Below are 26,748 nucleotides of genomic sequence, written 5' to 3'. Positions count from 1 at the left end.
TGGAGCACCTGGAGCCTTCCAGATGCTTGGTTGTGCTTGTTGTAGCTGGTTCAAGTGTTTATATTGTTTTAGTAAGCTGCTATGAGTCACTTTTGTTTAGTTATAAACAAGAGTCTCCACCAGAGACCAGCCTATTTGCTGCTTCTGAGAAATAGAGGAGGCAGTGAAGCCCCTACATCAGCTTAGCAGGGACTGTCCTTTGGCTCCTCTCCCAGAACTGCCTCTATCAGCTGCTTCACAGGAAGAAGAGGAACAGTGAGGCCCCTTCCATTGGCCTCGCTGGGACCAACAGTTGTTTAGCTGCTCCTTTTCCAGGACTGCCTCCTGTACTGACCACTCCACCAGGAATCCAAACCATTGCCTGGATAATTTTAAATGCAGATTATGTAACAATGTGAAAGAGTTGGTGGCCTACAGATGCTTATTGCTCCCTTCCCTTCCCTTCCCATTCTTTTCCTTTTCTATCATAATAGTTCAATACACACACACACAAAACCCCCACCCTGATCGCTTTGAAAGAATATAAAAAGAATGCACCCAAACATTTAGCTTGTAGGACTGTATTGTATGTTCTCATTTAACTTGGAGCCTCTTCATACATTATCCGAAGGCAAACATGCATTTGCTATCAAGTGCTCAAACGGAACTTGACACTAATCCCTAATGAGTGTATTTGTACAAAATGTGAGTTGGATTTGCACATTACACTTAAAACCTCTTTTGGTGTGTGAAGGAGCCCTCAGGCTGACCAATTCCAATTGTTTCTTAATGTTTTAACCAGAAAATTTAAAATAACTAAGGGGACAAGACAAGGCTGTCCCCTGTTACTGTTACTGCTTATATTGGTTTTACAGGTTCTGACTAAAAGAATTAGATCTGGTAATGAAATCAAAGGGATAACAGTGGGGCAGAGAGCATATAAGCTCTTATATCAGCATTTGCAGGTGATGCAGTGATATCCGTAGAGGAACCTATGGTCAGTGTACCAAGGGTTTTAGAACAAATTCGGAGGGGTAGCAGGTTTCAAACTTAACAAAAACAAAACACAAATTATGGTGAAAAACATGAATGACCTAATTAAAAATGATCTACAATCATTAACAGGAATAATGATTGAAAAGAAAATTAAATATTTAGGAGTGTGGTTAACACTGAGGAATATAAATATTTTTAAAGATAATTATGTCAGAGCTTGGAGAGAGGTTAAAAAGAGTCTAGAAATTTGTGGAAGGGTGAACTTGTCACTTATGAGAAGAATATCTGTGATAAAAATGAATGTGCTACCAAAAATGTTATTTTTGTTTTAAACAGTACCAGAGATCAACAATATAAGATGCTTTAAAGAATACAGGGGAAGAAACCAAGAATAAAGTATAAAGTATTGACTGATGCTAAAGGGAGAGGCGGATTCTCCTTACCAATTTGAAATTTTATTTTGAGACGTCTTGTATTTGCTGGCTAAAGGAATGGATATCATTGGGAAATGGTTCCATATTAGATCTTGAAGGGCATGATAACAGATTTGGTTGGCATGCTTATTTGTGGTATAACAAGGTTAAAGTTCATAAAGCTTTTCTGAACCATGTTATACGGATAAATGTAAAAAATTATTGGAACAAAAAGCACCATGTGGCTCTCTTCACTAGAAGTAATATCGGTAAAAAAAGAGAGTATGAGAAATGATTGGGCAACCTATAAAGAATTATGAAATGATGTAGATCAGGATTTAAAACTAAAGAGGTTTGAAGATATAAGGGAATTAGTAACAGATTGGTTGCAATATTACCAATTTAATGAAATGTTTAAGTTGGATAAAAAGAAGAGTTTTTCAAATAAAACCTCCCAGTTTGAAAGGGAACTGTTAGGAAATAAAATTATGTTCATTTCCAAAATATATAACCTTCTATTAGAGTGGCAAACAAAAGATGAACAGGTCAAATCGGTTATGATCCACTGGGCCAAGCATTTTGGCTATAACATTGAATGAGCAGCGTGGGAGAGACTATGGACAAGAGGATTAAAATTTACAGTGTGTTACACTCTGTTGCATCTACCATGATGGATAGGACTCAGAGATCAAAGGTATCGAACTCTGGCAGACTACCTAAGGCTTTCTTCGACTGACAAATTTGATTTGTCAGACATATGGAGAATAAGAAATCCAATGGAAAAATACTTTACTTTTTTCTCAGATGCTAACCAAGTATTTTCGAGAATAGACTACCTATGGATATCCAGAGACTTGTTTCCTAAAGTAATAAAAACGGAAATTTGCCCTAAAACTTGCTCTGATCATAATGCAGTTTCTATGGACTTGAAAATGTTTGTACAGGGTTCCTTCGGATGGAGAATGAATGATGATTTGTTGAGAAGTACTTCAATTGTGAATAAAGCCCAAAAAACCCTAAAGGACTATTTGGAACTTAATATGAATCAGGGAACGGAAACAAGGGTTATTTGGGATGCCAGCAAAGCAGTAATGAGAGGGTTTCTGATACAACAAAACTCTATTAAGAGAAAGTCACAGAATGAGAGAAAAGATAAAATTATGGAACAATTAAAAGATAAAGAGAAGCAGCTTAGAGGAAACCCAAAGAATTTGCAGATTCATAAAGAAATTAAGGTCCTACAGATTCAATATTCACAGTCAGTTAACCAAGAAATAGAATGGAAGATAAGAAGGATGAGACAAAGAAATTTTGAAACTGCAAATAAATGTGGGAAATTATTAGCCTGGCAGTTAACGAAGAGACAAAAGCAAAGTACTATCACAAATATTGTAACAGAAGGAAAATCTGTAGAGAACCCTGCAGGCTTGATGATTGGGAAAGACTGTGGAAGGGGTTAAGTTCACCGCATGTACTGTGTTAAAGGAAAATATAATGAAAATGATGTATAGATGGTATTTGACCCCTGTTAAATTAGCTAAGATTTATCATAACTGTGATAATTTATGTTGGAAATGTAAGGAAAAAGAAGGAACTTTTTATCACATGTGGTGGACCTGCCCCATGGTGAAAGACTTCTGGGAAAAGATTTATAATGAATTAAAAAAATGTTGAAATATATATTTATAAAGAAACCCGAGGCCTTTCTTCTTGGAATAATTGGTCGGGAATTGCCCAAGAAATATGTTAAATTATTTTTGTATGCCACAACTGCTGCTCGAATTTTACTAGCTAAAAAGTGGAAAACCCAAGAATTACCAACTGTGGAAGAATGGCAGATGAAGATGATGGATTTTTCGGAGCTAGCCGACCTAACCGGAAGAGTCCGCGACCAGAAGGAGGAGGAGTATCGGGAAGAATGGACAAAATTTAATAATTATTTAGCTAAATTTGTTAAGTTAAATGAATTGGAAACAGCTTGCGGGTATTAGATTGGCTTAGGATTTTTTATAAGTTAAGTGTTGAATTAATATGTTTAATTTCAAATTGAAAAGATATAAGGATGTTAAACGATTAAGTTAAGTTTATAAGAATTCTGATTTGGAAAACCGTTAAAAGGATATACACTGAAATTTAACCAAGGGGAAGCGAGGAAGTTGTTTAACAATGTTAATCAGTATAACTTTAATAAGGTTATGATTTATGTTTATAATTTTGTGAAAATTAATAACAAAAAATTGGGGGGGATATACAGTGTGTTACACTCTGAAGGAGAATTATATGAAATTGATGCTATCGCCGGTATTTAACTTCCAGCAAATTAGCTATGATGTACAAAAAAGTCTAAAATGTGCTAGAAATGTAAAGAAAAAGAGGGTACTTTTTATCATGTGTGGTGGTCATGTAAGATGATAAAAGATGATAAATGATATATAATGAACTGGAAAAAATGTTGAAGATAACTTTTCCTAATAAACCAGAAGCTTTTCTTTCAGGCATTATAGGACCAGAGATCCCAAAGGACCAGACAAAACTATTTATGTACGTGCCCACGGCCAGGCGGACTCTGTTAGCCCAGCAATGGAAAGAGGATACAACTCTGACCAAGGAAGAGTGACAGTTAAAATTGGTGAACTACGCCGAGATGGCAAAACTTAGAGGAATAATTAGAAACCAGGAAGAGGAGGTCTTTAATAAAGAATGGGGAAAGTTTATAGTTTATTTGAAAAGCTATTGTAAACAATTACATAGATTTGTAGGATTGACAGAAAACTTGTAGTAAAAATTTGAACTATGGATTGACAAAGGATTTATTTAAAAAATGAGTTATGAAAGAGATGCAGAGGAGGAAATCATTACATTAAAATCCACAAGAGGGGGGAGAGAAGTCAAAAGTGATTATATGTTTACATATTTAATTCATTTGTTTATGTAAAATAGAAAATGCAAAAATAAAATCTATTTTTAAAAAATCTGATTTTTTTTAGTATTTGCAGGATCTATTAGTACCTTTTGCTACTGAATCCTTAAGCTTAGCATTGCAGGGTGCCATTGTAACCAAATGAAAGCAATTCTCTAAAGATCAAATTTGGGGTTTACAAAAAGAATAATTTATTGATTTTTCAATCCCCCCAATCCAGTATTTCCATCCGAGAAGTTCTGCCCCAACTCAAACAACAATAGTGTCAAATCAGGAAAACAGCTGAAAGGATGAGGATAAGAGAGAGTGGGACTTTTTACCTGGTAATTTGAGTGCTCTAGCAAAAAAGAACAGCAGCATCAGCAACAAAAAAACAGCCAGTAAACCACAGCACAGATACCAAGTTACCTGCATATTGCTGCTTTAAGCTGGTGTATAGACACACGGGTGTATATTTGAACAAGGAAAAAGAACTCCATCTGAAAATGCAAAAGAGGGAACATTTTACGATGAAAATGAGGCTTCTTCAATGGAATATATATATACACACACATATATATATACACACACACATACACACTGTCCTAGAATGATGGTAATTTTTACACTATGTTAGGCCTTTGTGGGAAATGTAGGGTGGCCCTGAAGGGCAGAGGAAGCCATGTCCCTACGATTTCTGACTGGCGATCCGCTGCAGGCAGAGCTTCATGTAGGAATCCTTATTGCGAATCTCAATCACTGCGTCTCTGACGAGTTCAATGAACATCTGAGGCCAGAGCTTCTGCAAGGACTCATTCTTCATATTGATGTCAGCTGCTTCCTTCACCAAGTCTTGGATGTAGGAATGGCAGAAGTCCTTCCTGTCCTTGGCTTCCTATGCAAAAGAGCCATTTTCAAGGGTGAAGGTCAGCAAACAAATTCCTCCAGAGCAGCTAAGCTTAATTTTAAAAATGCCAGCGACATAAGAGTGAAGCGGGCTGAAATGTTGGTCCTCAGTGAACCACAAGGAACACCAAAGGATCCGTTTTGAGAGCAGGTTCTGCTGGGGTAAGAGAACACAAGTGTCTGAGCATTGCCAAGCTCCCTTTGGCAGAAGAGAAAGGAAGCTATTTTTCAACTTATAAAGGAAGCCAAGGTAGGCTAAAAACAAAAATATTCTAGTCACTTCCAACAGCAGCCTGCTGTCAAAGTTTTTTCCACTTCAAATGAATATACAAAATGTTAGCACACTTAGCAGGCCACAATGTGTTTCTTTATAACAAGAGGTAATTCACATACCCCCTCTGCCCTCAAGGTCTTCAACGCCAAAGATATAGCTCAGTTGCTCTACGGAATTCCAGTCTGGCTGCCAGGGTTTACCCAGCTGGTAGAACAAGTGCAGGCAGCTTTCCATTTTAGGATTTTTGCTGTCCCACGTTGTGTACCCTATCCAGCCTTGTGTCTAGAGGGAGGTCAACACAAGGTAGAGACCATAGCCTGGGCGAGATTTCTCACATGCTGGTTAAACATCTGCCTCACAACAGATAGAGATCCTCTCCCTAGTGAAGTTTTGCTAGATCCCTTTCTTTCCCCAGGGCTACAACGGTACAGCAACTTCGGCTGTCAGTGGAATCTTTGCGATCAATGTCCCCACCATCTGCCAAGGCTACAATAAAAACTAGGTTGTGGGACATTGAACGCCAGGAACTAACAGCAGCAGCAGAGAAAACATGCTCCCCTCTTAACTTTCAACTTTCTTGGGCACAAGAAATTAACCACAATTATCTTGAATTTTTGCTTAATCCTCAAGAAAGAAGGGCATTATAATTCAAATCCTTCAAACCTCCTATGGAGAAGGTTCTTGGGAATGGTGGAAGGAGAAGAATTTGCCCATGTGAAGACCATCAGGTGGAAACTCTTACACATATGGTTCTGAAATGTAAACTATATGTTGATCTCTGCCCACAGTTCCAAATGGAAACTAGAGTTAGAGGTCATACATTTTCTATTATTGGGGAATAATCAGGAGATCACCAAGGTAGTGGCTAAATATCTTTATCTGGTTTTTTGTCGTCGAAACACATTGCAGACGTCTGATCTCCCTGGAGACCTAGAGATGTAATGTTAGACTGCCTTGTCTCTTTCATTTGACAAATGTTTTGTGTCACTGAGAAGGCGGTAATTCTGTACTGATTTGCTATGGATGTTTGTATGTGATGCCAATAAAAGGTTTGATGATGATGATGATGATATAAAAACATAATAAAACATCAAACATTAAAAACTTCCCAAAACAGGACTGCCGTCAGATGTCTTCTAAAGGTTATATAATTATATAGCAAGGATTGCAGGCTTTAAAAAGCAACGATGTGTGTTTCTTTTAGTGCCACAGTTGGCAGGAATGTATTTGGATGTAACTATTAACAACACTGGTGTGTATTTCTTGAAGCTGGCAGTCATCAATCATTTGGGTGCAGCAACTTCTACTGTCAATACTGTTGGAAGTCTATTGTTATGAAAAAGTTTGTTAGGCAGTGTACTTTAATATTGTGCCATAGAGCACCATTTCCCATTATTATGTATTGAATTTGTATCCCTGAATTCTCTCTCTACACCCACCCACCAGTATTCCTTCTGTGTCGGGAAACATTTTTTGATCAATGAGATCTAGAAAATCAAGCAATTTGGCCTCCACTGATGAGTGGGGAGGGGAGAATCTCTTGTTGTGACACTGAGGCTTTCTTGTTCAATTATTCTAATCCCCTTCTATCAAGGCTTTCCACAAAGCCCTATGACAATTGGCTCTTTGGAAGCTGTCACAAGGTTTAATCCAACTGATTTATAGCCCAGCTGAAAATGTGAGGTCATGACTTGCTCCTGCAAACCACATAGAACTGTTTTTAATGGGTAGTAGAAGAGAGGGAAAATCCCTTCCAGCTGCCTCGATCTGAAAATGTAACATTAACTTGCTGCCCTCAAGGGTGAACTACCCGTCACATTTATGATGATAGTTTGCAGTTGATGACAAGCTGAGCTGGCAGTTACTCTTCTTCTTACTTGTTCCCATAGGATGTTTGGTAAAATCCACAGCAGGGGTGGCCTATGTGGTGCCCTTCAGATGCTGGACTCCAACTCCCATCAGCCCTAGGAACACAGCCAATGGTCAAGGATGATGGGAGTTGGAGTCCAACAATACCTAGAGGGCTCCATGTTGGATACCCCTGAGACATGTGGAACATTGCCTTTCCTAATAACAACCCCCCCAAAAAAAATCTGCCTAATCTTCCTAAAATCTTCCTAATAACCCCCCCAAAAAATCTGCAATTTACCCAGTTGCGAGATTCCTCAAGGGACCTTATTTTGCTACATAGTCTTTTCTTGAGACATGATGGAATCATGAAGTGAAGCCTTGTTATTAGCTTGTCTTGCATACTATTTACTGCTTCAAATCCCTGTGTTACACAGCCTCACTTTTCTTGATCTTTATAAGAATTCTGTACACATCGCTCTGGGAGTGGGGAAGGGCCTCTGTTCATAATTGACCTTGGCCATAAAAAGCACTAACTGGCCTCAGCTTCAGGCCCACCTATTAATATACAAAAAGCCACATGCAGGCTAGACTACTGCAGTATGTTATGAAGTGGGCTGCCTTTGAAGACTACGCAGATCCTACAAGTGGTGAAGAAAAAGGAATGTAGACTACTGTGCCCTCTTTTGGTGGCAGGTTTAGAGGAGTTTTTACATAATGTTTTAATCTGTCTTCTATCTTCTACTACTTTTTTGCCTATATCCAGGCAATTCTAAACCCAATTGCCTGGATATACGTGCTGTTGCACCCAATGGGATTTAGGACATGTGTAAGACCATACTGTTAGCCACTCAGAGGTCTCCCCTAAACAACACACATTTCTCAATGACAAACGAATTAACTGTTCCCCACCAAGGGCCCCTAAGTGCTGCAGTTGGAAAGCAGTTGGGAGTGTCTGGAGGGGCACTAAGCCTGCTGGAAATCTAGAAGGCTACCAAGGCACTTGGTGGAGATGGTAGTAGAAGATACCATACCTCTCTCATACACTTCGGCTGCCCCCCCAATCCCACACCACCAGCTGATTGAACAGTGAATTTTAAACCTGGGAACTCTCTTTGCTGAAAGGTGGTCAATAAAAATAAATACATCTGTATTTGCTCATTCCCAGCTGCACATCTTTACCAAATATATATCAGCAGTTTCTGCCCGTGAAACCCTAATCTGTTTATATTCATTTTACAGCAGAACAAAGAAGGAGAAAGAGAATGTCTTTGGTATGTCCAGCCTGTGCTGAATATCTCCATTTACAACAAATGTGCATATGCCAGCTTTATGAATATTTTTAATAGTGCTACCGCTAGGTTGCAGAGCAGGAGGTATTGGTTATGTTCCAGTTTAATCTCAAAATAAACTGTTTCACTAGATAGAAGTCAACTGTGCTGTTCGAAGCAGAAGAAAATATATGATAAACCCATTAAAAAGTAAATGTGCTACTGTAACAAAAACAAACAGTTGGGAATTTCTTTAGTGTCTGCTCCACCTGGAACTCCTTACCTCCAGCTTTTCTGTCTGGGAATCTCTCGTGGTGTAATTCAGCGCCAGCCGACTGGCATTCTCTCCTCCCAGCTTTCGGCGATCATTGCCATCCTCACTGGCAGTCCCCAATTTCTTCCCCTTTGCTTCCAAAAGATAACACAATTGTTTCTTCCTAAGGACAGGCAAGGCAGGAGGGAGAGAGATTTACAGAGCTAAATTATTGTAGCTTGGCCATTGCCTGAGTAATCTTTCATTTGTGCTTGTCCATTCAAATTCATGGGTTCCTGGTTATCTTGCTGCCCGATTCATGCAAGGTATTCCTCTGTTATCTCAGAACTGCAGCCCCTTGATAGATGTGTTTGACAGATACAGTGGTACCTCTGGTTGCGAATGGGATCCGTTCCGGAGGCCCGTTCGCAACATGAAAAGAGTGCATCCTGAAGAGCTGTATCTGTGCAGGTGCGCTGCATGATTTGGAGCTTATGTGCATGCACGAAGCGCGATTTAGTGCTTGTGCGCATGTGCGAGCGGCGAAATCCAGAAGTAACGGGTACTTCCGGGTTGCCAGGGGACACAACCTGACAGAACGTAACATGAAGCAAACGTAACATGAGGTATGACTGTATTGTAAATGAGTCTCAGAGAGAGAGAGAGGTAGGGGTGGGGTTTGGGAAATCTAAACACATTGGCGATGGACCAAAATGAAAACTGAAATAAGTAGTAGTGAAACTAAATATTTTCTTTATTTAATTTTATATGAATGTTTGTATCTTGCCCTTCTGGTTCCCATGCCATCACGCAGGGCAACCGACAACATTTTAAAATAAAAATACAATAACATATATATTAAAATACAAAGAATAAAAACAACACAAATATAAAAAACACAACAAATCCATTTAAAGAAACATCAGATATCAGTCAGCAAAAAATGTCCAGAAAGGAAGCCATCCATTTAACAGGGCAAGGTTTTCCACAATACTGATGCATCCACTATCAAGGCCATCTCTCGAGTCATCATCAAGCATGTCTCCACCCGAAGTGGGACCCAAAGAAAGACCCTTCCTAGTGATCTTAGGGAGCTGGAAGAATAGCAGGGGAGGAGGCCATCTCTCAGGAACTTTGGGTTCCACCCATTATTGATGACAACACACTGTAAACCCCCAGACCAACTATCTCAGTGGTTCCACCAAGACATGTGAGCCTAATTGAAGTAATGAAGCTGCTTTATGTTAACATTAGGATAATAATGCTCTATGAGCACAGCTTTGGAACTTTTGTGTTAAGTGGTTTATTATATCTTCTAAATAAATAAAGGGAGGGTGGCTGTTTTTAATTCTGCCTTTCTGCAGGAGTCATCTGTCAGGGAAGAGTTAGAGTTAGAAGTTCCCAGTTTCCCAGATAGAGAAAGCTTTCCCCAACGGGGGAGGAGAGCAGTGAAGCTAATAGAAGAGAGCATACTGTGAGAAAAATAACGTAGTATTTGGCAGAAACCATCTGCCACAGAATGGAAACAGCCATTTGTGATGAATCTCTACTTGAAAGTCAACATACCAGAACAGCAGAGTTAAAGAAGGAGTAAGCACAACCTTACAGAGAGCACAATTCTGAACAATTGCACCAAAACAGGATGGTCTTCATGGCAGTCAAGGGGAGATGTACCTCTCTAAGGAGGACCTTCCGTTTTGTGGGTATCACAAAAGAAGGTGGTTCTCTGCCAGGGCCCTATTTGTTGTGCATCAGGGGACTTGAAGGATGATCTCTAGGGTGGAATGGCGTTCTCACGCAGGCTCATGAGGGGGGAGGCAAACTAAACAAAATCAGTCCGCCTGTCCCACTACTGTACTGTCTATTCCAAATGTCTTCAGAGATGCTCTCGTAGCCCTCCTTCAGGCAGGGGTGAAGGAAGGCTAACCGGCCCCTGGTGCTGGGTGTCAGGGGGTGGGGCAAACCGCCCGGCGACCATGCATGTGCGCCATACGTATGGCGCATGCACAGCGTCGCTACATGAGCCAACGGGCGGCGGCGGGATCCTCTGCCCGCGGCTGCAGCTCTGAGAGAACTGGAGCTGCAAAGCCGCGCACAGACGATGGCTAGCGGGTAGGCTTGTCTTTGCACGCCGCTTTGCAGCTCCCCCCTTTCCCCAGCTGGCTGTAGGCTTGGGAGTCGCGGGGGGGGGGGGCAGAATGTCAGCCCCGTCAGGATGGCACCCAGAGTGCGCCGAACCCACCTTGCTCTGCCTCTGCCTCCAGGGACATCCGCAGGAGGCTTCTTTTTCTGCATACAAAGAAGCTGCCCCTCTGTTAAACTGAATGGGGAAGCAGAATCCCGGGGGAGCTCTCTGTGTATGCAACTAATCACAGCCTTGGCATACAAAGCAAAATGACTTTCATGTGTGTATTTATATTTACCTGCAATCTCCGAGGAATGAAAGCAGGCGGCAGTAGGGTACATCTGAAGATGCTACATATGCTAAGACACCAAAGAGATTTTCGGCCATGACCATGTCATTCTGGGTAACCTGCAGAAGGGGAAAGATGGAGGGGGTCAAAGTGGCACCATCTGGGCCACAGTAATACACAATGGGCCAAGGACCTCACTGCTCTGGTCGCATTCAAACATATTTCACACAGGCATCCATTTGGTGAGGATACCTATTTGGACAGCTGAAGCGCTTGTGTTAACTTACATGTTTAATTTAAGATTCATGTACTGATAGTCACTCTATCCACAATATGAACTGAATGAGGTCTACTCTTATTATTAGAAATCTCTGTTTATTATTATTAATGTGTTTTTTCCTTCCTCTTCTTTTCATTTTAATTCATTTTTTTCTTTTCTTGTTAAATTTTCAAACAAAGCAATTAATAAAAAGACACCAAGTTATCCACTTCAAAGTGCTCTCCATTTCACCAGAAAGGTTTTGCACAAGTTTCCAAAAATGACTGGGTTTGGCAGTCATGGTTTCTGGTAGCCAATGAAGGTCAGCACCTCAGTATCCACACCTGCAAAGGCAAGCAAGCATGTCCCTTCTGTACCCACAGCTGAGTGTGCAGTTTTGCAGGAGGGGAGCAGCTGGTCACCTTTGTGTGTGCCTGTTCCCCCACCTTCCCTCCAGCCCATAACAAGAGCCTAACATCCTGGTGCCATTTTGACAGAGGCCTCCTTGTATTGCTGGTGGCCTTTTCTCCTATAGTAGATTACGTTGGTTAGAGAATTTTACTGCAGAATTTTACTCCAAAATTAAAATGAAAGGTTGCCACTGGATACTGTATTTGTGGGCTCCCTGGTTTAATAACTCAGTAAAATGTCTCCCACTTGTATAGATGCATTGCGGGGGGGGGGGGGCTAGTTGACCCTATGGGCCCCTCCCAACTCCACAATTCTATGATTTGAAAACTGCTTTCTTTTGCATGGCCTGTGCCCATTCTTACTTAGCATTAATGAGTCTGTGCTGCAGCATGCACAAGTACTTTGCAAGCTTCCTCCTTTCACAACCGCCATGGCATATAGGGCATAATAACCTCCATTTTACAGACAAAGAACTAAAACTGACTATCATTTTGCCTGACGCTGCACAGCAAGACTGCAACCAAACTGGCAATTATTGCAAATAATAATACATAGTGTTTCAAAGCATTTCACACAATCATTCTTACAACAACCGTAAGGTAGAGTAGAATTTTTATCACCTCCAGATAGAGTGGCTGGGACTTGGGCCTGATTCTATGAGTTCACTACATTACTCATAGATCCACCTATGGAGCATCCTTCCCCCCCCCCCAATAAATAAATGTAATAATAATAATAATAATAATAATAATAATAATAATAATAATAATAAATTGTTGCTGTTGCTGTTGTTGTTAATTTATTTATACCCCGCCCCTCTGGCTAGGTTTCCCCAGCCACTCTGGGAGGCTTCCAACAAAGGATTAAAAATACATTAAAACATCAGTCATTAAAAACTTCCCTAAACAGGGCTGCCTCTAAACGTCAAGATAGTTGTTTATTGCCTTGGCATCTGATGGGAGGGCGTTCCACAGGGCAGGCACCACTACCGAGAAGGCCCTCTGCCTGGTTCCCTGTAACTTCGCTTCTCGCAGTGAGGGAAAAGCAAGAAGGCCCTCGGTGCTGAACCTCAGTGTCCGGGTAGAATGATGGGGGTGGAGATGCTCCTTCATATGGTGCCATAGCCTTTATAATATCTTTCAAAAGCACATTACCTACACACACACTCTGCAGAGCCATTATTCTCCCCCCTCATATTGCAGACTTAGCTGCAGGGATCCTCCAGCTCACATATTTTCTTCTCCCTCCTCCAATATGGCTGCAAGGAAGAGAGTGGAAGCTTCCACTTCCATTTTAGATTCACTACAATTTAACCCAACTGCATTTATCCATTGCATGGTTAATCTTAAATCTGAATTGCTGAAACAAGCCAGCTCCATAAGCCAAGGCTTAACATGGCTTGTTTCCACAGAACAGGGGTAGGGAACCTGGCTGGCTATCCGTATGCTGATGGGCTACAAAGCAGCCCATCCTCTGGCCCTGCTGCTGACCAGGCTGGACAGTGTGAAGGGTAGATGGAGTCCAACAACTAAGACAGACTGAAAAGGGAGGCATTCATTTTGCTTGATAGTACAAGATGGCTCTACAATGGCTCTAAGTTATGCTTAGCTAAGAAAAATGTCCAAACTGAGGTATTAGAAATTTTATGGCATGTTCTGCTTTATAAGGTCCTGAGTTACTATAGGGTAACTATTCCCTGGCTTTCTTTCTCCTCCCTCTGGGAGGTTTCAGTTGAGTTTAGTGATCCCCCCCCCCACTCCATGGTTAATGCATGCCAGAAAAGAATTGGAAAGTAAATCTTGCCATTTGTACTCCTAGGTATATATTTCATTAGTTATCTAATATAAGCCCAGTTTGTAACAAATTATAAACAATGGTTTCCAATTATCAGTTAATTTAAGGCTTTCCTGTATGACCAATATAACCAATTAAACATACTGAACTTAACAAAAGATAGAATAGTTTTGCAAAACAAAAACAAAAAAAATAATTGCAGCACAGATCCTAATTTATTTATTTTTTGTTTCCTGACCTCCGGATTTCTTGCTTAGCTTCTACAATGACTTCATTTTTTTCTTTTTTTGCTGTTGGAATGACAGCTGGCTCAACAGACAGATCTGTTGCCTTGTGGAACACCAGAAAAATGGCTCAGATAAACAACCAATTCATGCAAGCAATGCAAAAGAGGCACAAAAAACTCTTGCATGTCCTCTGTAACTGGGGCTCCTTGGAGATGAGACAGCCCTGTTGTGGCACTCCTGCATCATACTGAGATTGTTTTACACTGTGAGTAGACCTCTCACACAAGCAATTTCTCTTGCAGAAGTGAGTCAGTGATAAGACCAACTGAACCAGCTCTAAGGTGTCTGAATTCCCCCCTCCCCAAAAATGCTGCCTATTCATACCTCCATTCCATTTATTTTTTGCAGGTTGAAATGGCCCAGTCTAAACATCACGTAATACTTCCACAGGGTGAAGGTGACAACTGGATTTCCTTGAGCATCAACTGTTAGCTGCTCAAGGCGGCGAAGTTGGGCTAAGGCATTGAACTGTTTCAACACAGCAAGGTTGTTCTCCTTAAATTTCAGGTGCTGTAAAGAAACAAGCAAAACAAGAAGGCAGGCAGCATTAGACATTTAGTGGAAGATACAATGATTGCAAGGGGCTGGGTGGCCATTTTGAGAAATATCAGACAGCACCAGATTGGCTGTGCTAGTCAAAGGTCTCTACTCGCTTTGACATTAGGCCTTTGCACTGAGACCCAGCACAACATACCAAACAGGGCAATAGCCAAGACCAGCCAACCATTAGCCAGATGCTGAGGGATGTGGAGCAGACATAGCCGGGTACCACACATCCTGACCTCCACTGCTGTCAAGTGCAATGGGGGATGCTCTCCCATTGCCAGTGGTGAAGATTTAACTGCCAGCCAAGGCAGCTTCTGTATAAGGAGTGGATATGTCATCTTATCCTTTGTCTCAGACAGCAAATCATCTTGAGCCGGACCTGGCAATAAACCAAGGTCCTGGGACTCTTGCAGTGAGTATTCATGAGCTGGACAGGACCTTTATTAGACCCTGGAATCACTCAGCACATGCTGACACCCACATCCAAGCAGGGAGCCCAGTAAACGGCCTCGGCACAGTATACCTGAAGGAGCGTCTCCACCCCCATTGCTCAGCAAGCACTGAGGTCCAGCTCCAAGGGCCTTCTGGCGGTTCCCTCACTGTGAGAAGCGAAGCTACAGGGAACCAGGCAGAGGACCTTCTCGGTAGTGGTGCCTGCCCTGTAGAATGCCCTCCCATCAAGAAAAGAAACAACTATCTGACTTTTAGAAGACATCTGAAGGCAGCCGTTTAGGGAAGTTTTTAATGTTTGATGTTTTGTTGCTCTATTATTATTATTATTATTATTATTATTATTATTATTATTATTCTGTTGGGAGCTGCCCAGAGTGGCTGGGAAAACCCAGCCAGATGGACGGGGGAACAAATATATTACTACTACTTCTACTACTACTGCTTACCCCTGGACCTCCTCCTCTTCTTTCCTGTTCACCTGCTCTCTCCAAGCACACATGTACAAATACGAGCAAGGAGGTAGAGCTTCCTCTACTCACCTTGTCTCTCTCTTCTAGGCATGCAAAAGGAGCAGTGGTGGTACAGACTAGATGGCTAGAAGGCTACAATGGCTTGTTTCTGGATATTTCCATGCTTGTTTGCCCAAGTTAGCACGCAAACTTCTACTTAAACTCACATGACTATGTGCTTGAGGGTGTGTGGGTGTAGTCTGGGTGCCAATTTATCTATGCAGTGATGTAATCTGCTCTTCACTTAATTATTTTCTATGGCCGAGAAGAGCAAACTTCAGTCATTCCATCATAGCAGTCATCAGCAATTGCCAAATTCTGCTTTTACAAGTTTGCCCAATCTTGAGCACAACTACTTGCCACATGATGTCTCGGGAGGTCACCTGAGAACATTCACACATTTTCTGCTACAATGTGAATGTCTGCCATCCATGGGTTGTATGGTAAATTATCTGCTGCATGCGGTATGCCACACAAATAAGAGAGACAGACAAGCTAAGTCAAATGACATCCACAAAAGGGAGAAGGTAAAACTGGTTGGCTGTGGGTTCAGGACAAGCAAAAGGAAAGTACTTCTTGCCTCGCCACAAGACGTGGCACCGCTCATAAATCAGAAGGTTTTAAAGGGGAATTATACTACTTCATGGAGAAGGAGATCTGTTCATCACTCTTAGCCATGATGGCTAAACAGATTTTATCTCTTTATCCCACCTCCAAGGAGCTCTAAGTAGTGTACAGGGTGCTCCCTCCCTCACAGCAAGCCTGTCAGGCTGAGAGAATGTGGCTGGCCAAAGTCACCAAGTGAGCCTCAGCCTGAGTCAAGTGGTCAAACTACTAAACCCTGGTTCCACATTCCACAATGAGAGGCAGATACTGGGGAGTACTGAAGGGAGAGTGTTATTGTCCTCATGTTCTGCTTGTGGACTTTTCCAGAGGAATCTTGATGTCCACTGTGGGAAACAGAAGGCTGAACTAAATGGAGTCTTGGCCTGATCCAGAAGGGCATCTTGTAGGTTCTTTTCCTGAACCAAATTAGACATTTGGACATGCTGCCTCTTGTCCCAGATTGCTAAAAGATCAAGAACAAAAGTTCTTACTAGAGAATTGGGAAATCTGATCCTCAGTTTTGGCAACACTGGAACAATTTCATCAAAGTCTATGAAATTAAAGGAGATTGTGGTGATGCTCCCAGCCGTCTGTACACTCCAATTTCGATCAAGGGATTCCAGAGCTCCAGAGCCATATAGGTACACGGTGTCACCTTCTATCTCTACCAAGTGTGAATCGAGGACAGGCAGCCCTTGCGTGCCTTTGTTCAAAAGTGAATCAAGAGACCTGCAAGGAGAAATAAAACAGTCTTTTAAAGGCAAGCCCTACCAATTGAGGCAGTGGAAGACAGGAGTGCCTGGCGTGCTCTGGTCCATGGGGTCACGAAGAGTCGGACACGACTAAATGACTAAACAACAACAACAACCTACCGATTGACAACTAGCATGTGGCTCAGTAACACTTCCAGTCCATGGCATTTAGAATAGATATTTAACATTACAATTTATTTATTTATTCATACACCACTTAATGCCAAAATGGGCTCCCAAGTGGCTCACAAAGTATAAAACCCCATTACAAAATGTTTAAAATACAAGCATCCAAAGCATGCAATAAAACAATTACATTTAGACAACCCATCAAGGAATGCCAAGACAGATTATTTTAGCAGTGAGAGATAGTCAGATCAACTATCTAATTCAGTATTGTCTACATTAGTTGTTCCCAAATTTTTCCAGGCCACTGTCTCCTGGGTTCCATAAACTCATCCCCAGTGCCCCTACCCTATAAAAGGCACTGTTCAGAATAACAGTTTGCACAACCCACTTTGGAAGATGATACAATAAAATTCAAAGCAATAAAAATTAATTGCACATTAATTCAAAATCCAATTAAAACTATTTGGTTTAATTTATTCAACAAAATGGATGAACTTGATGCTGTTATACCAGCTTTTCAAGTCTGATAGTCATTTACACCTTCAGCACCCCCTGCCGCCCCCTTATCTCTTAACAATGCAAAGCAAAAGAACTGAATATAGAAATGTGCTTCCTTGGCAGTAGGGCGGTATCAGCTTGCAATCTATTCTTTGGAAAGTGGTGCCCACAAGCCCTACGCAAGTAGCGTAACTGCTGAGAGAGGGAGTCATGCTAACCAGGAAGTCTTCTTTTCAAATCTCTCCTCTTCTGCCGTAAACTCACTAGGCAATGCACCCTGCCTCAGCCTTGTCGTGGTGAAGGGGTTTGAATAACTCAGAGAAGCTATGAGCTATGCCGTGTAGGGCCACCCAATATGGACAGGTCATAGTGAAGAGTTTTGACTAAATGTGATCCACCTGGAGCAGGAACCGGCAAGCCACTCCAGTATCCCTGCCAAGAAAACTTCATGGACAAAGACAACAGGCATATAAAAGTTATGACGCTGGAAGATGAGCCCCTCAGGTCGGAAGGCATCTAACATGCTACTGAGGAAGAGCGGAGGACAAGTACAAGTAGATTCAGAGCTGATGAAGCAGCTGGGCCAAAGCCGAAAGGTCACTCAGTTGTGGATATGCCTGGAAGCGAAAGGAAAGTCCAATGCTGTAAAGAAAAATATTGCATAGGAACCTGGAATGTAAGATCCATGAACCATGGTAAGCTGGATGTGGTCAAAAATGAGGTAAAGGTAAAGGTAAAGGTACCCCTGCCCGTACGGGCCAGTCTTGACAGACTCTGGGGTTGTGCGCCCATCTCACTTAAGAGGCCAGGGGCCAGCGCTGTCCGGAGACACTTCCGGGTCACGTGGCCAGCGTGACATCGCTGCTCTGGCGAGCCAGAGCCGCACACGGAAACGCCGTTTACCTTCCCGCTGGTAAGCGGTCCCTATTTATCTACTTGCACCCGGAGGTGCTTTCGAAATGCTAGGTTGGCAGGCGCTGGGACCGAGCAACGGGAGCGCACCCCGCCGCAGGGATTCGAACCGCCGACCTTTCGATCGGCAAGTCCTTGGCGCTGAGGCTTTAACCCACAGCGCCACCTGCGTCCCTCAAAAATGAGATAGCAAGAATAAATACGGATATCTTGGTCATCAGTAAAATAAAATGGACGGGAATGGGCGAATTCAGTTTCTTCTATGGGAGTCTTGCCCACAGTAGTAGATATGATGATCATCCAATCATCCTATCTACTACTGTGGGCAAGACTCCCATAGAAGAAATGGAGTGTCCCGCATAGTCAACAAAAGAGTGGCAAAAGCTGTGCTGGGATACAATCTCAATAATAACGGAATAATCTTGATACGAATCCAAGGCAGACCTTTTAACATCACAGTTATCCAAGTTTATGAACCAAGTTTATGCTGAAGAAACTGAAATTGACCAATTCTATGAAGCCTTACAACACCTTCTAGAAATGACACCAAAGAAGGATGTTCTCCCCATTATAGGGGATTGGAATGCTAAAGTAGGGAGTCAAGAGATAAAAGAAATAACTGGCACATTTGGCCTTGGAGTTCAAAACGAAGCAGGGCAAAGGCCTGTCAAGAGAACAAGCTGGTCATCACAAACACTCTTTTCCAACAACACAAGAGACGACTCTACACATGGACATCACCAGATGGGCAGCATCGAAATCAGATTGATTATATTCTCTGCAGCCAAAGATGGAGAAGCTCTATACAGTCAGCAAAAACAAGACCTGGAGCTGACTGTGGCTCAGATCATCAGCTTCTTATAGCAAAATTCAAGCCTAATTTGAAGAAAGTAGAGAAAATCACTGGGCCCATAAGATACAATCTAAATCAAATCCCTTATGTATAAACAGTGGAAATGAGGAACAGGAAGAAGAAGAAGAAGAAGAAGAAGAAGAAGAAGAAGAAGAAGAAGAAGAAGAAGAAGAAGAAGAGGAGGAGGAGGAGTTGTTGTTTGGATTTGATATCCCGCCTTTCACTCCCTTTAAGGAGTCTCAAAGCGGCTAACATTCTCTTTTCCCTTCCTCCCCCACAACAAACACTCTGTGAGGTGAGTGAGGCTGAGAGACTTCAGAGAAGTGTGACTGGCCCAAGGTCACCCAGCAGTTGCATGTGGAGGAGCGGAGACTCAAGCCCGGTTCCCCAGATTACGAGACTACCGCTCTTAACCACTACACCACACTGGCTTTACCACACTGGATTTAGATTTGGTGGACAGAGTGTCTGAAGAACTATGGATGGAGGCTCACAACATTATACAGGAGGCAGCAACGAAAACCATCCCAATGAAAAGGAAATGCAAGAAAGCAAAGTGGTTGTGCAATGAGGCCTTACAAATAGCGGGGGAGAGAAGGCAAGCAAAATGCGAGAGAGACAAGAGCAATGCAAAGATATAGAGGAAAACAATAGAATGGGAAAAACCAGATATCTGTTCCAAGAAAATTGGAGATATGAAAGGAACATTTTGTGCAAAGATTACCATAATAAAGGACAAAAAGTGGTAAGGACCTAACAGAAGCAGAAGACATCAAGAAGAGGTGGCAAGAATACACAGAGGAATTATACCAGAAAGAAATGGATGTCTCGTACACCCCAGGTAGTGTGGTTGCTGACCTTGAGCCAGACATCCTGGAGAATGAAGTCAAATGGGCCTTAGAAAGGCCAGTGAAAGTGATGACATTCCAGCTGAACTATTTAAAATTTTAAAAGATGATGCTGTTAAGGTGCTACACTCAATATGCCAGCAAGTTTGGAAATCTCAGCAGTGGCTAGAGGACTGGAGAAGATCAGTCTACATCCCAATCCCAAAGAAGGGCAGTGCCAAAGAATGCTCCAACTACCGCACAAATGCACTCATTTCACACGCTAGCAAGGTTATGCTTAAAATTCTACAAGGCAGGCTTAAGCAGTATGTGGACCAAGAACTCCCAGAAGTACAAGCTGGATTTCGAAGGGGCAGAGGAACCAGAGACCAAATTGCAAACATGCGCTGGATTATGGAGAAAGCTAGAGAGTTCCAGAAAGACATCTACTTCTGCTTCATTGACTACGCAAAAGCCTTTGACTGTTATTTTGTATGTATTTGTTTTTTCTGTTCTGTTTGTGTGTTTTTATTATGCGTTTAAAAAATGAATAAAAATTATTTAAAAAAACAAAAACAAAAGCCTTTGACTGTGTCAACCACAGCAAACTATGGCAAGATCTTAAAGAAATGGGAGTGCCTGATCACCTCATCTGTCTCCTGAGAAATCTCTATGGGGGACAAGAAGCTACAGGTAGAACTGGATATGGAACAACTGATTGGTTCAAAATTGGGAAAGGAGTACGACAAGGCTGTATATTGTCTCCCAGCTTATTTAACTTATATGCAGAATTCATCATGCAAAAGGCTGGACTGGATGAATCCCAAGCCGGAATTAAGATCACCGGAAGAAATATCAACAACCTCAGATATACAGATGACACAATCTTGATGGCAGAAAGTGAGGAGGAATTAAAGAACCTTTTAATGAGGGTGAAAGAGGAGAGCGCAAAATATGGTCTGAAGCTCAACATCAAAAAAACAAAGGTCATGGGCACTGGTCCCATCACCTCCTGGCAAGTAGAAGGGGAAGAAATGGAGGCAGTGAGAGATTTTACTTTCTTGGGCTCCATGATCACTGCAGATGGTGACAGCAGCCACGAAATTAAAAGACGCCTGCTTCTGGGGAGAAAAGCAATGACAAACCTAGACAGCATCTTAAAAAGCAGAGATATCACCTTGCCAACAAAGGTCCGTATAGTTAAAGCTATAGTTTTCCCAGTAGTGATATATGGAAGTGAGAGCTGGACCATAAAGAAGGCTGGTGGCCGAAGAATGGGTGCTTTTGAATTCTGGTGCTGGAGGAGACTCTTGAGAGTCCCATGGACTGCAAGAAGATCAAACCTATCCATTCTTCAGGAAATGAGCCCTGAGTGCTCACTGGAAGGACAGATCCTGAAGTTGAGGCTCCAAGACTTTGGCCACCTCATGAGAAGAGAAGACTCCCTGGAAAAGACCCTGATGTTGGGAAAGATGGAGGGCACAAGGAGAAGGGGACGACAGAGGACGAGATGGTTGTGTACTCAAAGCTACTAGCATGAGTTTGACCAAACTGAGGGAGGCAGTGGAAGACAGGAGTGCCTGGTGTGCTCGGGTCCATGGGGTCACGAAGAGTTGGACACGACTAAATGACTAAACAACAATGATGTATATACAGAAATAATGCATTGAAATGAACTCACTTGCAGGATTTGAGTAAAACACTTACAATGGACAAATATAAATAGAAAACACAAATATGAGGTAAAAATGTTAAGAATAGATTAAGAATACTATTTTAATTTTAGTATATAAGGTATATAAAATTATAAGCAGAACAAACAAATATGTTATAAACCAGAAAGGGAAGCTGGGGGAAGTCTGGGGGGGGGGGCAGGTGTGAACTGAAATTGTAAAAAGCAATTCGAATTTTTGAATATGTTAAAACTTGTTGAAAAATCATAATCAAAATATTATTTTTTAAAAAATGGATTGGAATCCAGTCCCGAACCCAGTAGGGGGTGGTTTCAGGAAAATGGGAAAGGGGGAGTCATTGTTCATCCTCACCACCACTCCTGTGAACTTACCCCCAAACTGTGAACAGCAATCCAAGTGTCCTGTTCTAGGCTGGATGGAACCCTATGCAGAAACACTTCTGTTAATAGCTGGGGATGCACTTCAACACTTGGTTGTATGCATCTACTTGGAGGTATAATACGGATATATCTTTTTTTTATAATATTCTTATTAGATTTTTACACATATTAAAGACAATACAAAACAAACACAAACATCAAAGACAAACAACAAAAATTTGACTTCCCCATGCCTTCCCTTCACCACATCCTTATTTTGCCATTTTTTCGAGCAACTCATCAATCAATATTTAATCAAGTCCCATTTGAATTTTCTTGGAGTTTAAGATTTACAGCTGTAATTCTTTGTTTCTTACCCCTTAACATCTTATCAGTCCACAATTTTACAATAGTTTTTTAAATATGTTTTAAATTTCCCCCAGTCCTCTTCCACTGTCTCTTTCCTCTGGTCACGGATTCTGCCGGTCATCTCTGCCAGTCCCATATATTCCGTCACCTTCGACTGCCATTCTTCCAGAGTAGGTAGTTCTTGCATCTTCCAATACTTTGCCAACAAGATTCTTGCTGCTGTGGTTGCATACATAAAAAATGTCTTATCCTTCTTTGGTACCAATTGGCCGACCATGCCCAAAAGAAAAGCCTCCGGTTTCTTTACAAATGTCCACTTAAGGACTTTCTTAATTTCATTATAGATCATTTCCCAGTAGGCTTTAATCTTTGGGCAGGTCCACCAAAGATGATAAAAAGTACCTTCAGCCTCATTACATTTCCAACATTTGTTATTGGGCAAATGGTAGATCTTTGCAAGTTTGACTGGGGTCATGTACCACCTATAGATCATTTTCATTATGTTCTCTTTCAAGGCACTACATGCCGTAAATTTAACACCGGTGGTCCATAACTGTTCCCAGTCATCAAACATAATACCATGACCGATATCCTGTGCCCATTTAATCATGGCTGATTTCACCGTTTCGTCCTGTGTATTCCATTTCAGCAGCAAATTATACATTTTAGATAAATTCTTCGTATTGGATTCTAACAATTCTGTTTCTAACTTTGACCTCTCCTTCTGAAAACCAAGTTTCCTGTCCTGCTTAAATGTCTCATTTATCTGACGGTAGTGTAACCAATCTCGAACTTTGTGCTTTAGCTTCTCAAAACTTTGTAGCTTCAGTTTTTCACCATCATATTCTAAAATTTCAGAATACTTAGGCCAATTAGATTCCATATTAATTTTTTTCACTGCTTTCGCTTCCATTGGTGACAACCACCTAGGGGTTTTATTTTCCAGTAAATCTTTATATCTATTCCAAACATTATACAATGCTTTCCTGACAATATGGTTTTTAAAACTTTTATAGACCTTTACCTTGTCATACCACAAGATATGCATGCCAACCAAAACTATTATCGTATCCTTCCAGATCCATAATGTCTGTGTCTTCAAGAAGTAGCCAATGCTTCAACCAGCAAAATGCTGCTGATTCATAATAAAGTCTTAAGTCTGGCAGGGCGAAGCCCCCTCTATCTTTTGCATCAGTTAAAATCTTAAATTTTATTCTGGGCTTTTTGCCCTGCCAGACAAATTTAGATATATCTTTCTGCCACTTCTTGAAACAGTCCATTTTGTCTAGAATCTGCAACGTCTGAAATAAAAACAACATTCTTGGCAATACATTCATCTTGATTACAGCAATTCGGCCTAACAAGGAAAGTTTCAGCCTAGACCATATGTCTAGATCTTTTTTAACTTCTGTCCAACATTTTTCGTAGTTATCTTTAAATAGATTCACATTTTTAGATGTTAGATTTACCCCCAGGTACTTAACCTTTTTTGCTATTTCCAACCCAGTTTCACTTTGATACCTATCTTTCTCCTCTTTTGTTAGATTTTTTTCCAGCACCTTTGTTTTCTGTTTGTTTAGTTTAAATCCTGCGACCTGGCCAAATAACTCCATTAGTTCTAGAACTCTTTTGGTACTAGCTCCTGGCTGTTGCAAAGTTAACACCAAATCATCTGCAAATGCCCTTAGCTTGTATTGTTTAGATCCGACCTGTATTCCTTTTACCAGCTGGTCCTTTCTAATCATATTTAATAAAACCTCCAGGACAGATATAAAAAGTAAAGGGGATATAGGGCATCCCTGTCGTGTGCCCTTCTCTATTGGTATTTCGTCCATTACCACATTGTTCACAATTAGTTTAGCTCTTTGTTCAGAGTATATTGCACCTATACCGTTTTCAAACCCTTGGCCTACCCCCATCCCATGGAGATTCTTCTTCATAAATTTCCAAGAAATGTTGTCGAAGGCCTTCTCCGCATCCACAAAGATCAAAACTGCCTTTCTTCAAAAGTGATATAGGGCGGTAGTTTTTAACTTGATGTTTCTCAGTCTCTGTCTTCGGTATGTGTAATGAATGCTTCTCTCCACGATTCGGGAGCCTTTTTCCCCTCTAATATCTGGTTGCATACTTCCTTCAATGGCTGTATTAGCCATTCTTTAAGATCTTTGTAGTATTTCGCAGTCAAACCGTCTGGTCCTGGTGATTTCCCCAGTTTCATATTCTGGATGGCACCCTCTATTTCTTGTTCTGTAATTTTTTCATTCAAAGTCCTTTTATTTTGATCAGAAATCTTTGGTAGTCCGTATTTTTTAACAAATTCCTCTATTTCTTGTTCATTTGTAGGCCCTTGTGCATACAGTTTTTTGAAAAAGCTTTGAAAACAATTACTTATTTCATTTGGTTTATTAATGGTTTTCCCATCTATTTCCAGGGATGTCACAGTGTTTAGTTTTTGCCTCTTTTTCAATTGCCATGACAGCAGTTTCCCACATTTATCTGCCGATTCAAACGTCTTTTGTCTCATTTGCTTTATCTTCCACTCTATTTCTTGGTTCATCAATTCCATGTATTGCGTCTGATAGTATTTTATCTCTCTTAGGATCTCATGAGACTTCGGTTTGGATCGCAGTTTCTTTTCTCCTTCCTTTATCTGGTTCAAGATCTTTTCCTTCCTCTCATTTTGTTTCTTCCTCTTTATGGAATTTTGCTGAATTAGGAATCCGCGCATCACGGCCTTGCTTGCGTCCCATATTATTCTTTTTTCCACCTCCGTTCTCAAATTTATCTCAAAATAATCCTTCAATATCTTTTGGGTCTTTTGGTATATTTCTTCATCTCTAAATAGGGTGTCATTCATTCTCCATCTGAAGGTTCCAGCCGTTGTTAATTTCATTTCCATCTTGACTGCATTATGGTCGGAACAGGTTTTTGTGCAGATTTCTGTTTTTTTCACTCTTGGTGCCAGGTTGCTAGAAATCCAAATTTGATCAATTCTAGTCCAGGTCATTTTTGCTTCCGAGAAAAAGGTTCCCTCTCTTTCCAGAGGGTTCCTAGTTCTCCAAATATCGATCAGGTCCATGGTGTCAGTCAGTTCAAAAAAAGTCTTTGGTAGTCTCCCGTCTTTAGATATTATTTGTCTTTGTGCCTTATCCATATTTGTGGAGACAACTCCGTTAAAATCTCCCATCATTATGATTTTAAAGTCCATAAAGTCCATTAAAGTCTCATGCAACTTCTTGAAGAACTCTGCCTTCCCCTCGTTAGGTGCATAAACTCCAACAATTAGAATCTTTTCTCCTTGAATTTGAATTTCTACTGCCAGGTATCTTCCTTCCTCATCTTTAAAAATAATTTTTGGTTCCCATTTTTCCTTGGCATAAATCACCACCCCTCTTTTCTTAACTTTGTCTGAGGAAACAAATTCCTGTCCTAATCTCTTGTTTATCAAAAGTTTCCTGTGTATCCTGGCAATATGAGTTTCTTGTAGACAGATTATGTCTAATTGTTCTTTCTTTAATATATGAAAAACTTGATCTCTTTTTCGGGGGTGGTTCAGACCATTACAGTTCCAACTCAGAAGTTGCAGGGACATTTTGTTATTGGGTGTTTTTCCCGCCAACTGCTCCAAGTTCTTGTTCCTCGTCAGTCGGTGCTGGGTTCAATCCAAATGACAGGTTTGCAATATCCAGTACTTCCCTCTCTCTCACGGTTCCTTTCTGAAAATCCTCGAGGTTTCTCTCCAAAAAGTGTTCTTTGTCTTGAATTGTTTTTATTTTGATTTTCTTCCCTTTGAAGTTAAGGGATAATCCTTGTGGGAATTCCCACCTGAATGGAATATTGTTTTGTTTCAGTAAGTCAACTAAGTCTTTAAATTGTGTTCTCACCTCCAAAAAGTATCTGGGAATATCTTTAAAGATCTGTATTTGGGAATTTTTAATAACCAGTGCCTTCTGGAAATGTAGGTTCAATATTTTGTCTCTTTCTTCCTTGGATCTAAGGGTAATTAAACAATCCCTTGGTTTCTTGCCTTGCTTTCTGCCAATCCGGAAGGCTGTAGTTATTGCAAAGTCCTCTTCCTCTCCCTCTAACTCATCACTCCAAAATTCTTGGAACTTATCCGTAAGAAATTCCCCAAGCTTGTCCTCCTCCTCTTCAGGTACCAGTCTCAATTTTAGGTTCTTGCCTTTCCTCTCCAATTCCATAAGGGCCAAGGCTTCATCATGTTCGTATACCTTCT

General features: G+C 41.2%; 1 protein-coding gene and 1 long non-coding RNA gene across 9 annotated transcripts in view; one reads left to right on the top strand and one right to left on the bottom strand.

Annotated features, from left to right (window-relative positions):
• LOC309356399 overlaps positions 1-4,351 on the top strand; it is a 522,017-nt gene extending 517,666 nt beyond the window's left edge. Inside the window, exon 2 of the long non-coding RNA XR_014162765.1 lies at positions 2,814-4,351. This is a non-coding gene — a long non-coding RNA (uncharacterized lncRNA). The remainder of the gene's footprint in view (positions 1-2,813) is intronic.
• Positions 1-26,748, bottom strand: part of LRRC49 (leucine rich repeat containing 49) — a 92,446-nt gene that overhangs the window by 28,008 nt on the left and 37,690 nt on the right. For 6 of the 8 annotated variants that reach the window (XM_081887673.1, XM_081887668.1, XM_081887667.1 and 3 more), the window contains 5 exons: positions 16,610-16,847; positions 14,329-14,514; positions 11,263-11,372; positions 8,870-9,023; positions 4,476-5,182 (listed from right to left, as the gene is read on the bottom strand). In XM_081887673.1, the coding sequence (XP_081743799.1) occupies positions 4,976-5,182; positions 8,870-9,023; positions 11,263-11,372; positions 14,329-14,514; positions 16,610-16,847 (895 nt within the window). In that variant the 3' untranslated portion in view covers positions 4,476-4,975. Of the gene's footprint in view, positions 1-4,475; positions 5,183-8,869; positions 9,024-11,262; positions 11,373-14,328; positions 14,515-16,609; positions 16,848-26,748 lie in introns of those variants that run through there. The other 2 variants (XM_081887669.1, XM_081887672.1) reach the window with 2 other exon arrangements.

This window comes from Podarcis melisellensis, assembly GCF_964234715.1.
Source record: "Podarcis melisellensis genome assembly, chromosome: 14".
NCBI classification, from domain to species: domain Eukaryota; kingdom Metazoa; phylum Chordata; class Lepidosauria; order Squamata; family Lacertidae; genus Podarcis; species Podarcis melisellensis.
The sequence above is the reverse complement of the archived record's forward strand: the minus strand, read 5'-3'. Positions and strand labels throughout refer to the sequence as shown.